Source organism: Nansenia antarctica (assembly GCF_963989245.1).
Source record: "Nansenia antarctica genome assembly, chromosome: 1".
Classification (NCBI taxonomy): domain Eukaryota; kingdom Metazoa; phylum Chordata; class Actinopteri; order Argentiniformes; family Microstomatidae; genus Nansenia; species Nansenia antarctica.
The window spans coordinates 106,092,738-106,109,835 of record NC_137674.1 but is presented as its reverse complement, the minus strand read 5'-3'; the positions used below and the strand labels follow the sequence as shown (position 1 = coordinate 106,109,835).

General features: G+C 43.1%; 1 protein-coding gene across 1 annotated transcript; it reads right to left on the bottom strand.

Moving 5' to 3' along the window:
- Nucleotides 1-4,842: 4,842 nt before the first annotated feature.
- On the bottom strand, nucleotides 4,843-16,482 carry tm2d1 (TM2 domain containing 1). Its single transcript, XM_080535646.1, has 6 exons — nucleotides 16,340-16,482; nucleotides 14,475-14,583; nucleotides 14,031-14,122; nucleotides 10,007-10,080; nucleotides 7,473-7,585; nucleotides 4,843-6,044 (listed from the first exon to the last, which is right to left on the bottom strand). Exons 1-5 carry the CDS (start codon nucleotides 16,422-16,424, stop codon nucleotides 7,475-7,477), a joined length of 471 nt encoding a protein of 156 aa, XP_080391772.1. The 5' UTR covers nucleotides 16,425-16,482; the 3' UTR covers nucleotides 4,843-6,044; nucleotides 7,473-7,474.
- Between the last annotated feature and the right edge of the window lie 616 nt (nucleotides 16,483-17,098).

Here is a 17,098-nt window from a genome sequence, read left to right as displayed (position 1 = left end):
GGTTGGGAATATGTCCAGTACTGCTCTTCCTCTATTCTCTGTGTGTGTGTGACCGGGAGTGAGAGAGTTTGAGTGTGTGTGAGTGTACTGTGTACTGTATAGGAGTTAACACTAGAACAGCTGTGCCTTTTTTACCTACTATAAGAGCCGCCTCGGGGGTCAAATAACCACAGTCTTTACAATGGGAAGCTGCTATTTACACACAACGACCACTAGTTGGCCGCCTTGTAAATGAGCCTGCCTCCTATACAGAAAAACTGCAAAATAGCTTTATACTAGCTTATCCTGGTGTGATTTTGAAAATGTAAGGATATTGGGTGGTAGAACGCACATACAGTATCTAGGAAAAGTCATGAAAGGAGGGTCCTGAAATTTGATGGAGTGCAAAGATATAAAAGAAAAATTACTCACAGGGTCAAATGACCCCACCCATGGCTGTTCTAGTGTTAAACGATAAACTCAGATTTTCTTTTAACCAAATCTAAAATGCTTTAACCAAATCTAAAATGTTTTAACCAAATCTAAAATGTTTATTAATAGCATGTTGTAGAACGGTACAGACACTTATTTTGTAATTTCGCTGGTTTTGAGAACCCTACCTGGTACTACCGATACACACACTCATCAGTCTACAATGGACGACTTAGGTGCGGTAAAACCGTGGATGAAGGCTCCCAAAGTATTATTCCCCCTGTATAGTGATGAACGTCATCTTCATCACTTCATCTTCATCATCATGAATCTTCAGAAGTCGAACATAAACATTGTGGTGATCTGAACTTTTCCTTTCCTGCAATGTTACATTCCATTTTGTTTGAGTGGTCGGGAGAGAAGTGAAGAGAGGAAATGCAGAAGTGGTGAATTCTCACCTGAATCCCATAAAACAGAATAGAGTAACATTGCGGGAACAGGAAGTATATGAGCACTTCTGGAGCCTTTGTTCTTTTACAATGTGCCATTTATATCAAAAATAGAGATTTGCTTTAAAAAGATTTGAACTTAACTTAATTCCCCCTTCCCATAAAACACACACACACACACACACACACACACACACACACACACACACACACACACACACACACAAACACACACACACACACACACACACACACACACACACACACATCTACACACACACACACACACACTCACACACACACACACACACACACACACACACATCTACACACACACACACACACACACACCCATCTACACACACACACACACACACACACACACACACACACACACACACACCCACACACACACACACACATCTACACACACACACACACACACACACCCATCTACACACACACACACACACACACACACACACTGCAATTTCAGCTCACCACACGAGGAGAGTGGTGGCCATAAAACACTCTGCTGTATGAGGGATGGCCTCTTCCTCTACTGGCAGGAGGGAGAGACACACCAGCCTTTACCATCCTCTCCTCCTCTCTGCAGCAAGTGCCCTATAAATCCCCCAGCAGCCTCTCCTCCCTACAGCCTGCCTCATGCTCTATTGATAAGCTCAGCCTGGGTGAAGAAAGAAAGAAAGAAAGAAAGGAAGGTAGAAAGTGGAGAAATAGTTGGGCAGATAGGTGGAGGGTTCCAGGAGAAAGGGAGTAAGGGGGGGGGGGTTGAGAAAATAATTGTGCTTCACTAGAGAGTAGGTGCTATGTGCTTACAGTAGGGCAGGCGTGCACAGATGTCCACCTTTCACTGCAACAGCCATGACCTCTGGAGGATTTTGGGGCGTCTCTGGCATTGATTAATAAGAGGATTTGCGGTAGTGTCTTCTGGCTCTTAGCCTTTGAACCAGAGACTGATATCAAGGCAAACGAAATACTAACATCTACACTCACTGAACACTTTATTAGGAACACCTAGTACACCTTCTCATTCATTCAGGTGGTGTAACGGTGTGGGGAATGATTTATTGGCACACTTTGGGCCCGTTAATACTAATCAATCATCGCTTGAATGCCTGAGTATTGTTGCTTGACCATGTGCATCCCTTCATGGCCACATTGTACCCATCTCCTAATGGATACTTCCAGCATGATAATGTACCATGTCACAAAGCAAAGGTCGTCTCAAACTGGTTTCATGAACATGACAATGAGATCAGTGTTCTTCAGTGGCCTTCCCAGTCACCGGATCTGAATCCAATAGAACAGCTTTGGGATGTGGTAAAACGGGAGATTCACAGCTTGAAAGTGCACCTGAAAAATCGGCAGGAATTACAATCATGTCATCATGGACCAGAGTCTCAAAGGAATGTTTCCAACATCTTGTGGAATCATTGCCACAAAGAATTGAGGCTGTTTTGAGAGCAAAGAGAGGCCCTACCCAGTATTAGTAAAGTGTTCCTAATAAAGTGTCCGGTGAGTGTGCATAATATATCTATATTATAATAATAATTGCCATTTAAAGTGGTTATTAGCCAGTAGTCCTTCCTGACCAGATCAATAATAATTCACTTATCATTGAAATGATTGTCCCTTCCCCAGAACCGGTTCCATCCCTGCTCACCTCTGCCTCAGCGGCAGATCTTGTGGAGGGAAACCATACGTACAACCAGTGGCGGACTCAGGCTGTTTGAAGGGCAGGGGCGAAAAGAAAAAAAGGGCACCTACTGCACAACATGGGACCCCATCAGTGCACATGGTCAAGTTTAGACCATGGGAAGGGCAGCCAATAGGGCACATCCTCTAATTTTGCCACTCAAAAGGGCACTTTAGTGCGACGTTTTTCAACTGTGGGGGCACATGGTCAAGTTTAGACCAATAGGGCACGTCCTCTCATTTTCGCCACTCAAAAGGGCATTTTTGCCACTCAAAAGGGCACTTAAGACAGACGTTTTTCAACCGTGGGGGCACCAGGAGGGGCAGTCGCCCCCCCTGCCCCCCCCCTGAGTCCGCCAGTGTGTACAACCATCCGTCGCTTGCGGAGGGAAACATACATACAACCATCCATCGCCCCTTGTGGATTTCAAGGGTCAAACCAATGACACGGTGCCTCTCTGGATACCGTACACAGATGAAGACAGATCTGCTCCCTCCTGGGCTGAAGTACCCCTACCGCTCCTATTCATCACAACGGCTGCAGGTGCTTGGGAAAGTCCCGGCAGTACCGTAGATGTGATGCTGTCTGCTGCGTTGTCCCGCTGTGTGTACGTATGATGGGGGACCTGGCCTGTAACGCGAGCCTGAAAGGCATCTTAAGACGTATGGCTGTGACACGACCAATGAACACAGTGTGTGTGGAGAGAGATAGAGAGAGAGAGAGAGAGAGAGAGAGAGAGAGAGATAGAGAGAGAGAGAGAGAGAGAGAGAGAGAGAGAGAGAGAGAGATAGATAGATAGACCTTTAGACCTTGTAAGAGGATGGATATCCAACACCAGGCTGAATCTAGAGGTTAATCTATGTATTATATAAACATTTTCAGATGTCTATTAGGTACTATCTCTATTTTCTTTTGGATTTTCTTTCTTCTTTCTTCTTTTTTCTTTTATTTTAGCCTACCATTCAATTGTCACTTTATTTTGTTGCTGTTGTTTGTGGTCTGAGCTGCTGTAAAGCCTGAAGTTCCCCCCCGGGGATCAATAAAGTACTTATCTATCTATCTATTACAGTCAAGAGTTGCAATTGTGCTTGCTGCGAGGACACAAACATACACGCACTCAGCTGTAATATAAACGATATGACTGGCTGGCTGTACTAATGACAATGGGAGTCACCTTAATTCAACTTAAGTTACATTTTATCTACTGGAGTGAAACTGACACAGCAGAACACAGGTCAGGGTTTTTCAGTATAAGCAAACATGTGGAATGACAACATAGCATAATTGCCTAAGGAATATTTTGGCCAAATTGAGATATCTGCCAGAACTCTACTCTACTCTACACTGCTGATTCACTGTGCAGTATTGCCTGTGCCATCACCCTATCAGAATGCTTGTTATACATTCCAAAATCACTATCTGCCCAAGTCATCTCTTTGACATAGGCATTTTTGACACTACATACAAAGAAGTGAAGCATGACTTTTTCAACAATGTAGGCATGACATTGTTGACATTGCCTATTTCTCTATGCAAAGTTTCTCTAAAGACAAGCTAGCTACCATGCTATCCATCATTTATATTTTTGAAATATAGCTACCGGTGCCGTCTATATTGGTCATTTTCAGCAGAGCAAATGTAAGTGTTCACTAGGGGCTTTTAAGCCTAATCCTAGACTAAGCATTTTCCATTGCAAGTGTGATTTAGTCCAGGACTAGGCTTAAGCCTTGTCTGTGAAACCGGCCCTAGTTGTGTTAGGATTCAACACAACTTAACTTAAGGATTCATTAACTTATAATGGTGGAGTGAAGATTCTCTCTGTGCTCACTCCACTGTCTGCACCAGGCTCATCCAGTGTAGTCTAACGGTCTTCACCCCTCTTTCTCTGTCCAAATTCGACTTTCATAAATGATTGATCTATCTATCTGTCCTCTGACCTTCTCTCATCTATCTGTCCATCATCTTTCAACTTTATCCACTAACATAACAAGACCTTACCAAGCCCACAAAGTGTCTTCGTGAATGCTTATTTCAGTTTTTCAGAAAATGATAACTTTATTTACAAAAATCAAGTTGTGACAGAATAACAAAACAGTCACACATACATATAGTAGTTCCCTTGCGGGCAGACATACATACTTCTATATACAATGAATCACATGACACAATGGGCCTGTTCTCAGTGCATATCAGGTTCCTTTGAGAAAGAGAGAGAGCAAGAGGGAAGAATTACCATGTGACACGTTATTGCAGCACTATGCCACATTATGACCCTGACCCTGGGCCTGATCCTGGGCCTGGGGAGTGTGTGTAGGAGTTAGTTACAGCCCAGCATTGACACATCTCACTCCACAAATCAACTTATCGTAACAAGCTAAAAGAAATAGAATAGATACAAGGTCTGGCACCGTGTGTTACTAAAACCCTCCTCTCCTGTTGTGGGAGTTCAAATACACAAGGTCGCTTTCTTTGCTGCTTTTGTTGGATTGATAAATGGTGTTTTAGTTGTTTTTGTTTTTAATCTGTTCCTTTTTCTTTCTTTTGCGCTCTATTGTACAGCACTTTGAGCTGCATTCTTATACGTATATGGAAGGTGGTATATAAATAAAGCTTAATATTATTATTATTAATAACCTTTATTACTGGAATCAGATGGTTTACTGCTGGGCAGAGGGCTGGGCACACGCTGCATACACCGTGTCACACTCAAGGGTCAGGGACGGAGACCAACCGTCTTTTACAGGGATTTACTTGTTTCATTCTGAGTCGATGTTACGCCCTTCCCTGTCTTGGAGGGCTTTGCTCTGAATGGCCATTTTCAGATGGCTACGGCTGCATTCCAATACCCTACCATGGCTGCTAACCCTGAAGTGTACACTTGCTAAGTCCACGTCATGGGATAATAGCACAAGCATTCCTTTGAGCATGGGACAGATGGAGATTTCACAGGCCTGTATTTTAATATTAATAATAATAATAATAATAATAATAATAATAATAATAATAATAATAATAATATGCCATTTAGCTGACGCTTTTATCCAAAGCGGCTAACATGCATAAAATGTTCAGTTTATATATGGTCCCAGCGGGAATCGAACCCACAACCTAAGCGTTGTAAGCGCAATGCTCTACCAACTGAGCCACAGAGGACCACTTTGTGTACATCTCCTACATGGGACACAAAAGCCCATTCCTTTAAAACCCATGAAGGGGGGTGAACGAGTGTACACGCTGGGAGCAGGGAGGACGGTACGAAATGGAAAAAGTTCACAAGTTCACAGAGTTCTGCTTCCTTCCATAGAAGCCCATGCAGACAGAACCCCTGTGTCGTCTGTCAGCTGACAGAGTGAGTCCCTGTGTGTCAGGAGGAATGCTGGAGGAGTACAAAATGGGATCCTGAAGAAGTGACATCATTTACATGACAGCTGGCGAGCAGAGCCGGAGGTTCTTCCACTTTTCTCCTGAAATGAGATAAACGTTGTGGGTTAGGTTTTTGGTTCTCAGATGATCTCCATCTACAGTATATTCGGCCCAATTCTTTCCAATAGCAAATAAGGTAATATGAAACATCCTCTCCCTCTCTCTCTCTCTCTCTCTCTCTCTCTCTCTCTCTCTCTCTCTCTCTCTCTCTCTCTCTCTCTCTCTCTTTCTTTATTCCTTCCTCTTCCTCTCCCTCTCTCTCCTACTTTCTGGAGTCCATGCTATCACTCAAGGTCTTGTAATGGGCTCCACATGTGTGTGATTAGACCAAACACCCCTGTCGCCACAAACACACTGCAGCCTCGATCATCCTAAACAGAGAGGGGTTGCAGGGAAAAACACAGACAGATAGAGAGACAGAGAGAGAAGCAGAGATAGAGGAGAGACAGAATGATAGATGTGTATTTTCTTTGAGGAAGGGCGTGTGAGTGTGGGTGGGTGCGTGTGTGTGTGTGTGTGTGTATGGGGATAGTGGAAGTCGAGAGCTTCATGGTTCAGGCACCAATGCCAGCTATAATAACTGCAATCTCACGAGCCCTTTTCCCTCTTCCCCAAGCACAACCTCCCCAAAGTTTACTTTGCAGGAGCTGACATTTAATCGCTCCCTCCCTAGTGCAGAGGATCCAGACTGAGGACTAGGGGGAAAAGGGGCATAGGTGTGTGTGTGTGTGTGTGTGTGTGTGTGTGTGTAGACATCCCCATGGATGGGGCCTGAAAGTGTCCTTGGGCCAAGAGACTTTTCTTTGACTCCTAATTGGTCAAAACTGTTTAGGGAGATAGCCAGACAACCGTGCTCTGGTTCACTTGTCAAAGTGTCAGTTTTTTTGTAGGTCGTTTGATATATATGGGACAAACTGCTCTCTTTGTAACAGTATACGTGTGTCTCTTTCTGTATGCCACTTTGAAAGCCTTTGAAAGCATGTAAGAAAGCATCTTCAGAATATGTCCACTGCCACAGACTTGGCATTTAAAAAAAATCTTCCATTGGTGTAATTGCGCCAGTATTAACACTAGAACAGCTGTGCCTTTTTTTATCTACTATAAGAGCTGCCTCGGAGGTCAAATCTTTACAATGGGAAGCTGCTATTTACACACAACGACCACTAGTTGGCCACCTTGTAAATTAGCCTGCCTCCTACACAAAAAAACTACAAAATAGCTTTATACTAGCTTATCCCGTTGTGATTTTGTAAATGTAAGGATATTGGTTGGTAGAACGCACATATCTAGGAAAACTTTGCACTATATCTGAAATTTGATAGATATAGTGCAAAGATATAAAAAAAATGTTTACTCACAGGGTCAAATGACCCCACCCAGGGCTGCTCTAGTGTTAAGTGTCGGTGGAGTCTTTAAAATGGCGGAATCGGTCCTATATGGAACCAAACGGTCTCTAGGAGTGTTCTCACCGTCAGGGTGAGAGTTGTGTCCGTCTGTAGGTTTCGTTGGTGATGGAGAGGCGTGTGAGGCGGGCGCCGTAGTAGTCCACTATGTAGTCAGAGCCGTCTGAGGGACCCACGATCTGGAGGGACAGACGATGGAAGCAACCAGTCAGACATCGTTGCGGTACACAGACACATTCATTCCTTTCATTCTGCAGCTACCACTGAGGTAAGTAGCAAACATTTTTCAGGACTGAAAGTTTGGACGTTTTTTCCGGACACAGATTATAATGGCATGTTTTAGGACTAAATCACACTTTCAATGAAGGCGCTAGGTTTAATCTGAGTCTGAAAGAACAGCACTGAGTGTTTCCCAAACCACCTCCACATATGTGCCTAACTCTTTAGCTCCCCCACCACACTTTGTTAAGCCTAAACGGAGTGTTTTCGCGTTTGCGCTCTTGAATATTGTTTTGAGAGCCTTTTCTCCCTATCAAGATCGAAAACATATTTGATCTACTCTGTCTTCATGAGTTTTAGCTCTGTTCAAGAGCCCAGACAGTCCAGGATCCACATCAGATGGTATGGTTTTAAAACCAACAGTGTGAGAACCTAGGCTCTAGGGCCAGCAGATAACACACATCTGCTGCTCTGCAACCACAGCCAAGACGGAACACAGAGACACACACACACACACACACACACACACACACACACACACACAGTGTGGTCCAGAAACACAGTCTGTGTCCTACCGCGTCGAGACCATTGGCTGAGAACCAACAACAGCTCAAGTCTCTGATAGCACATACATATGTGATTTCTAGATCCAGACTCTCCTGTCTAGGTACTCCAGACACTTCAGAAGACTAATTTCCACCCACAATCTCCATGTCCCATCTATCTATCTATCCCACCTGTCTATCTCCACTTATCCTCACTTTTGTCCAGTTTGGGAGTCGATTAGAACGTTCCCCAAACATCGCTCAACCGGGGACCTCTGAGTGCTGTCGAAAAAACACCAGCTGACTTCGTCGCGACAGAATCGATGCGTGTAAATAATAATCCCTGCCTTTGTTTATTCATCACTTCTCCAAGACACATTTGCCTGCTGTGCGCTGCTCTTAGTCCAGGTAGTTAGCTGCTAAAATATGGAGCTTTAGTGCCTCGCGCGACGTCTAAATGGGCTCTCGGGGGGGGGGGGAGACGAGGCACTCTTTATCAAAAGTGTCACTCTTCTTAAAAAGGCGCGAGGGAGGGAGGAGAAAGAGAGAGAGGAAGAGGGAGAGAGCTTGGACGACAGCTAGCAGCTAATTGAGCCGGTGAGCGTGGTGCGGTGGCTGCTGCTGGTTAAAAGCATTTCTCTCCCAGGGCTTTCAATAAGACATCAACACAACAGTAAACACAGCGCTGCCTCGCTCCATCAAAAGGGGGCTGCTGCTGTCGCTACAACACAGAAAAAAAAGCGACGCGTACTTTAATATCAGTTGAATAATAATAATAATGATAATAATAATAATAATAACCCAGAAGTGGGACTGTGAGAAATTCAGAGAATGAATACATAATAATTAAAAACATGATACTCTGTGTTTGTTGTGTTTGTGTTTTGGTATTGAATGTGAAAACTACGTACTTTAATATCAGTTGAATAATAATAATAATAATAATAATAATAATAATAATAATAATAAAAGTGGGACTGTGAGAATGAATAAATCATAATAAAAAAGCTGACACGTTGTGTTTGTGTGTTGGTATTGAATGTGATACAGTGAGCTAGGATAAAGATAAAGGCGTCAGAAGCAAACAGCCTTTCCATAAGGGCTTTCAAGGTAAAGAGACCAAATATACAAGATGTTGTAGTTTGGGTGAACTATCCCTTCAATGCATGTTTTCCCCCCAAACACAGGAGTCCTAATGCGGTGATGTGGACAGGATGACAAATGGAGTGCCCGCCCCCCCCCCCCTCTCTCTCTCTCTCATTTATACAACAGTTAGGGCCGAGTGCAGTGCTGACACACAGGTGCCCTCTGAATACCTACCACACACACACACACACACACACACACACACACACACACACACACACACACACACACAGACACACACACACAGACACATACACACACACACGATATGGATGATGTCTGTCTGTCTGGACTGTGTATGCTTCTGCTGATCTGCTCAATGTTCCAGTCAATGTTCCACAGACAGACGCCTCTGATTGGGTCATCGTGGAGAATGTAACCATTTCATCCAAGTGACCGAGTCCAGCCTGTTTCTGGGAAGTGAATCTCCTGCTTCACTCGCTTGATTGGAGTATTACCATTAACGGTAAACAGGCACATTTAGACTCAGTGACTCATTCAGAAATGTATTACTGAAAATTATTATTTTCCCGGTGAACTACGTAATCATTTCAAGTAGTTAGCTGCGCCTGATTGTGTTTTGACCACACCTATCTGGCATTCTAGGCATTATTTTAAATTGAAACATGTAAATTCGTTTTCAACCATTAAGTCCGCTACCTTCAGAGAGGTGGTGATGCCGTCACTCACCTGCATAGAGATCAACATGAAATCCACCAAGCTGCCGATCCCACAGAAACCCACCGTGCAGAACTTCAGAAGGCCTGAGGAGCAAGAGGGAATACAGTGGTCAGAAGGGGATTGTCTGTTGTTAGATATGTTTCTAGGGCATTTCTGCTTTATTGAGACAGAGACAGTAGAGGCCGACCGGGAAGGCTGGGATGACATACAGGATATGTCGATGGTCAGAATCAAACCAGGGCTCTTGCGATGATACGGCATGCGCCTTAGTGTGCTACGCCACTTACACGCCATGAGAAACTGTAACCCCCCCCCCTCTCCCCTCTCTCTGTTTGTATGTGTACAAAAAAATAAAAAAAATAAAATAAAAGACTATCCCACTGTGTGTGACATTTCATTGTTAACCATTCAGGCTACAGTGGGCAAAGCTTCAAGTTTTTACCCGTGTTCCGTTCCAATTTTATCCATGTGTGGCTGAAAGGGAAATTACATCTTTGGAGGGCAGACCTGAGCAATTCAGAGCGTTTTTCCACGGCTGGGTCAAGTCTGAGTAGGGGGTTGTGTGTTCGTTTGTGTCAGTAAAAGTCCACTGCTTTTTCGAAACACCTTCGTGCCAAGTTAACTTCGGCCGCCCAAAAAAAGTTTCGGGGGAAAAAACAGGTGCTTTTGTGAGAGGGAGTGAAGTGGAATCAACAGAGAGGTGTACAGCGGCAGTTTGCTTTTGAACTGCACAGCGATAGAGGGCAAATTGAACTGTTCGAAAAACAGAGAGAAAACAGACTCGGTCCATTATCCTCTTTACCTAAGTATTGTAAAATATACGATTTGCCAGAGTCCACTTGACCTGTCACAATTATCTCTCCACCTCTCTCTCTATCTCTCTCTCTGCACCTGTTGTAATACACAATATATCATAGATTAGTTTTGGCTTGAATTCAATCATAGCAGGTTTTCTGCTATGCGGCTTGTCTCAGGTTATTTATGCTTTGTTGATGTGTCAACTGGTGGAGACACAGTTGCAAAGCTGCATTCTACAGTATGACCCCATGCCACTGGATTCTCTTGTGGCTGTTTTTATTGGATACTTTAAATTGTTGATCCCAAGAATATTTGTTTTTGATCTAAAACACGGTAGACGGACTGTTTTGTTTCTGTGGATTTTGTTGTTGTTGCACAATGCACTACAATACAATTCTGGCCTTGGTCTTAAATCACGGCAGAGCATGCTTTCAGCAGCCTGCATACTTTGCATTCCACACACACTGCTCAATGAATGAGAACATTAATTGCAGGCACGTTTAATTTGTGCAACTCTGGTGATTAAAACATTATGGGCCGGTTTCAAAGACAAGGCTTAAAGCCTAGTCCTGGACTAAATCACACTTTCAATGTAAAATCTCCATTGAGGATGCTTTTTAGTCTAGGATTAATTAAGCTTAAGCCTTGTCTGTGAAACTGGCCCTATAAGTCCTTTATTATTAGTCATTATTAACACTGTTGCGTATTGCTCCATCGGGGCTTTTTTTTTGGGGGGGGGGGGCGTATGTTAATTCCCTGGTGGACATTTTCTAAAAAAGATGCCAGTGCCACAATGCCCAGGTCTGTCCTCTCAGCTTAATACACCATCGCACCACGACTAAGGGCGCGCCAACCTAGGCCAGGTGCTTCTCAGTGCTGTCTCTAAAGCTGGCTCACGCCCGCACAGTGTGGGTCTGTCCTTACCCACACCCCATGCTCTGGAAAAACAAAAAGACCCCCACCCCTGCAATAAAGGCAGGATTTTCAGCCTTTAGCTCCTTTGTAACCTTGCAGGTGTCTAATTAAATGTAAAAAAAACACACCAGAACCCCCCAAAAAGTAAGAAAAGGAGCAAAACAAAAAGGGAAGGAGATAGAGTGGCTCAGACTTGACTCGAACATCCAGTTTATCAGCTTTTCACTACTGGCTCCTTCTTGGTGTGATAATGGCGGTGTTATTGAGGTACTCACATGAAGGGGTAATACCCTGTGCTTCTTAAAGACCTGGAGTGGCTGATTAATCCTCATCTTTGATACATGGTCAACTAATACTACTCTGCAAGATTGAAGATTGTTTCTGTCCCAGCACAGTTTTTCCAACTTCCAGCAGTGCTGATCATGTTTCCACACACACACACACACACACACACACACACACACACACACACACACACACACACACACACACACACACACACACACACACACACACACACACACACACACACACACACACACACACACACACACACACACACACACACACACACACACACACACACACACACACACACACACACACACACACACACACACACACACACACACACACACACACACACACACACACACACACACACACACACACACACACACACACACACACACACACACACACACACACACACACACACACACACACACACACACACACACACACACACACACACGCTTTTATCCAAAAATAACTTACATTGTAAGTAGTAAGTGGATACATGTTTCAGTATATGGTCCCTGCAGGAATGGTCCCTTATCAGTAGTTATTGGTAAATCTAAATAACAGTATATCCACGTTATTTATCTCTTTGATTTGATTTGATTTGATTTATTGACAAAAAAATAAAAATACATAGGCCAAGCAATGGTCCTACTTGTGATTGTCAGGGATAGAGCGATAGACTTGTTTCCGTCGCTGTCCCTGGTGTTAAAAGGGTCCACGAGGGGAAGGGGCCGTACCAACAGCCACTCCCATACAGTACAACAGCCACTCCCATACAGTACAACAGCCACTCCCATACAGTACAACAGCCACTCCCATACAGTACAACAGCCACTCCCATACAGTACAACAAAGCAGACAGACAAACAGGTCCTTGTCGTTGATGTGCGAAGACGAAGCGCATCAAAAACAACCAACAAGTAAAAGAATAAAAACGTCCTAGCCATACTGCATGCATATAATTTAGTGCTTCTCCTGTCCTATAACTCTCTATTTGGTTTACAGTGGAATGTTGCTGAACACTGTATTCCGATCTTAGCCTTGAAAGCTGCGGTACTGTCAGTTACTTTGATGCTTAAAGGCAACTTGTTCCATTCCACTGCACCTGTATATCTGAATGAAACTTCTCCAAATGTTTTACTGTGTCTACAGGGGACTAGATTATTGCTGCTTCCTCTTGTGTTGTGTGAGTGTGCTATTCTCTCAAAGAAATTATTAAAGTAGTCCGGAGCTCTGTTGTTCAGGACCCTGTGGACTGTCACAAGACGCATCTGACTGGCTCTGGCTTCAACTGGCAGCCATTGAAGCTCCGTGAAATGGGCCTTTCCAACGTGCGCTTTGTAACGGAAGCCCAACACCACTCTAATTAATTTATTCTGTGCTGTTTGAAGTTTGGTTTTTAGAGGTTTGTTAGATCTTTTGTGTTCCATGTAGGTCCATGTAGAACCCTTCATGTCGAACCCTCTGTTGAAAAGGTTCTGCAAACCGTTCTTCGACAGGGAAAGCCAAAGTACCCTTTTTGTTTCTAGGTAGAACTCTTTTTTTCCCTAAGAGTGCACTTTCTAGTATTTGTGACAATAAATCCCATAATAATGGAAAAGTAGGCTAAATTAGGTCATAATCTTATATTGATATCATGCAGTTTCTGGGAAACTACCTGCTTTTACCTTTTGAGAATCTTTGTCTTTATTTTATTAAATTATAATTTCCTTCCTTTGAAGAAAATAATATATATGCATGTTAGTTGACAGAGTATACAGATCTATCAAAGAGAGCAGTGAGTGGCCTGGGGTGGTCCAATGGTCTAGCACCGCGGTCTACAGTGCACACATATGCCCATGTCGGCATGGGTTCGAATCCGGCCCATGCCCTGCTGACATGCCCTCTCTCCCTTCTTCTCCTTACTTTCCTGTCTGTCTTCACTATGCCTGTCCAATAAAATGAATAATATGAGTGGGACTGCCCCACTCAGAATAAAAATAAAAATAAAAGAGAGCAGTGAAAGGTGATACTGTACCTAACGCTGGGTAACCAAGGTAGAAGCGATCAGCTCCTAACCATCCCAGGAAGAGCGACAGGGCCACTGCTACTTTGTATGAATAACCACTCCTGGAAAGGAAACACATCACATCAAATGATAAGATTGGAATATTTAATTATGCCCCATACCCTGGACACTTTCAAATCAGCCCTCAAAACTCAACTGTTCACCAAGGCCTTTGGCCCCTAGTTTAGTTTTGACGCTGACACCATCTCTTTGGTTTTGTGTCTGTCTGACTTTCTGTCTGTAAATTCTGTAAAGCGTCCTTGGGTTTGTGAAAGGCGCTATATAAAACCAAGATATTATTTTTTGTATTATTATTATTATTATTATTATTATTATTATTATTATTATTAAGCAGCTTGGATATAAAACTCTTCCCATCATAAAGTAGACATTATGGTGAAGTTGTACACATACACGTTTCTGCAGGGGATGCTTTTGTTGAAGCCGACTTCCTCTCCACTGAATCTTAACTCTGTCCCATTGGCCAGGCGACAGCTGACGTTTGGAGCAGGTAGGCATTCCACTGAAACACACAACCACAAGAGACACGCTAAATGGATTACAAACATAATTGTTTAACAGCTTTAATTTTCGGAAAAGTGAGGAGGCAAGCAAGTTATTATATTATAATTATAGTGCTTCGAATGTACGAATATCCAGTCTAGATGAAAAGTATGAGAATTATTATAGGCTACTACATTTCACTCTGATTATTAAATCCATTAACACAAGTGACATTCATTAACATTAATGCATTTTTGGAGGCCCTAGGGCTAGGCAATATCTTAGCTTCAGTCATTGGTGTTATGGAAAGGTGAAACAGTTGTAATTACCTTGTTTCAAGTTTCAAGTTTTATTGTTACGTCACATTACACAAGTGTAAGAGAGTAAAATTCTTAGGCTTCGGTTCGGACATTGCAGAACAAGACAATAAGGCAATCGGCATAATTCAAGATAAAAAGTGACAATAGTACAGGACATAAGTGACAAATAAGACATATTCATCAAAAGTAAGTCTATACAGTATACCTTCATTGAAATGACTGGGAAAGTGACAGACTGTGCTTTAATCATTTAAAAAATGCTGTTATTTAAAGCACGTTTGAACTGATACAGTACCTATAAAGCATTTTAGCCTAGTGATGAAATATCTTGCACGGCTGTGCCTTTCCCAAAATACAACACTGCCCCTTTAAGACCTTAGTCAGACCTCAGCCAGGCAGTGAGCCTATCTCTTGAAGCTGAGCTAATAGAGAGTCAAATAATGTGCCATACAGTGGAACACATTTAGCAAGCTGAACACCCCCATTAGACGCTTTTCGACAGTAGTGCAGGTGCATGCCAAGGCTTATTGGCGGCCAGCTAGTGGTCATTGCCCGGTGCTTCGACCCTGAAAAAGCCTGTTTGAATTTCCACAGCTGGGCTTAGTAGTCCGGCCACGCGCAGGAGCTCCTCGCAAGATTTCTGATCAGGGAGGCAGAAGGATACTTAGAAGAGTAGCCAAAGAGCCAACTTTTGGCTGTCACACAACACACCATGTTTGGAAGAGAAATGGCACTACACATCACCCGAATAACACTATACCAACAGTGAAATTGCGAGGTGGAAGGATCACGGTGTGGGGCTGTTTCTCCTCTCGTGGTACTGGCAGACTTCATATCATTGAAGGAACAATGAATGGAGCCATGAACAGAGAGATTCTTGAGATGAACCTGGTGCCATCCACCAGGATGCTGAGGATGAGACGTGGGTGGACCTTCCAGCAGGACAACGATCCAAAGCATACAGCAAAGGAAACTCGCAATTGGTTTCAGAGAAAGAAAATCCACTTGTTGGAATGGCCCAGTCAATCACCTGACTTAAACCCAATTGAACATTTGTGGAAGCATCTGAAGATCCAGATTCACAAGAGGGCCCCCCGCAATCTTCAAGATTTAAAAGACAATCTGTGTAGAGGAATGGGCCAAAATCACACCTGAATACTGCGGGCAATTAGTTACTTCATACAGAAAGCGTCTTGAAGCTGTCATTACAAACAAAGGCTTCTCCACTCCAAGTATTTAATTAATTTCAGTTAGTGTGTTCAATACCTTTTTCCTGTTTCATTCCACATAACTTTTTTTGGTCTGGATTGTTTGAGTTAATACCAAAGTCTGGTGCAAATTTCACTTGAAATATGCTCATTGGAAATATATTTACTGGACAAAATGTTGATGTGTTTAACACTTATTTCCCCCACTGTATAGTATATCCACCACTCATTACAAAGAATCACTCACCCCAAGCAATCATGTCCTTGCAATGTTCTGGTTCTTGAGTGGCATCGTCTATCCTTGGATCTTTACAAATATACTTGAACAGCATTATTAAGGCAATGACAAAGAATCACCAGTAATTCACAGCCTTTTTGCAACAGCACAAAATAGACCTAGGCCGATGACAAATACAGTACAAGGCAGGCTGTTATACAGTGGCTGCAGCCTTTGACATCCTGAAAACACTACTACAATTGGAAGCACACACATATGATGTGATCAATTCTGTGGATTCTGTTGAGATTTTGAATCACGATTCTTGTGATCAGTTAGCCCTGCCTGAGACATGTCAGATCAAGTGTCACCCTCAGACCTCGAGGATGTCCTCTTGGACTCATAGGTAGTCGCTTTTGTCTTCAAGGTGGGAGACGTGGATTCCAACCCCACCACCCCCATCACACATGCAGGGACACCAACACAACATAAACAATGGGACCAAATGCATTTTAAAATGCAAATAGCACTTCTATGACATATCTATGGTGCCCAAGAAATGATATTTCATTACTTCTTTACATTACTTCTAAGTCATTAACGTAATGCTTTAAACACAGTGTCTTAAACACAAACAATGGAGTAATCAGTCCCAACTGCTTTGGATATGATCAGGTTGGTCTTTAAAAGGCTCTAATTCAGTCCTATTCATCATTAATAGCAAGGGGTGTATTTCATTAATTGAGAACATTACAAAAATTATCACTGACAGTGGCTTCAACTGGTTTA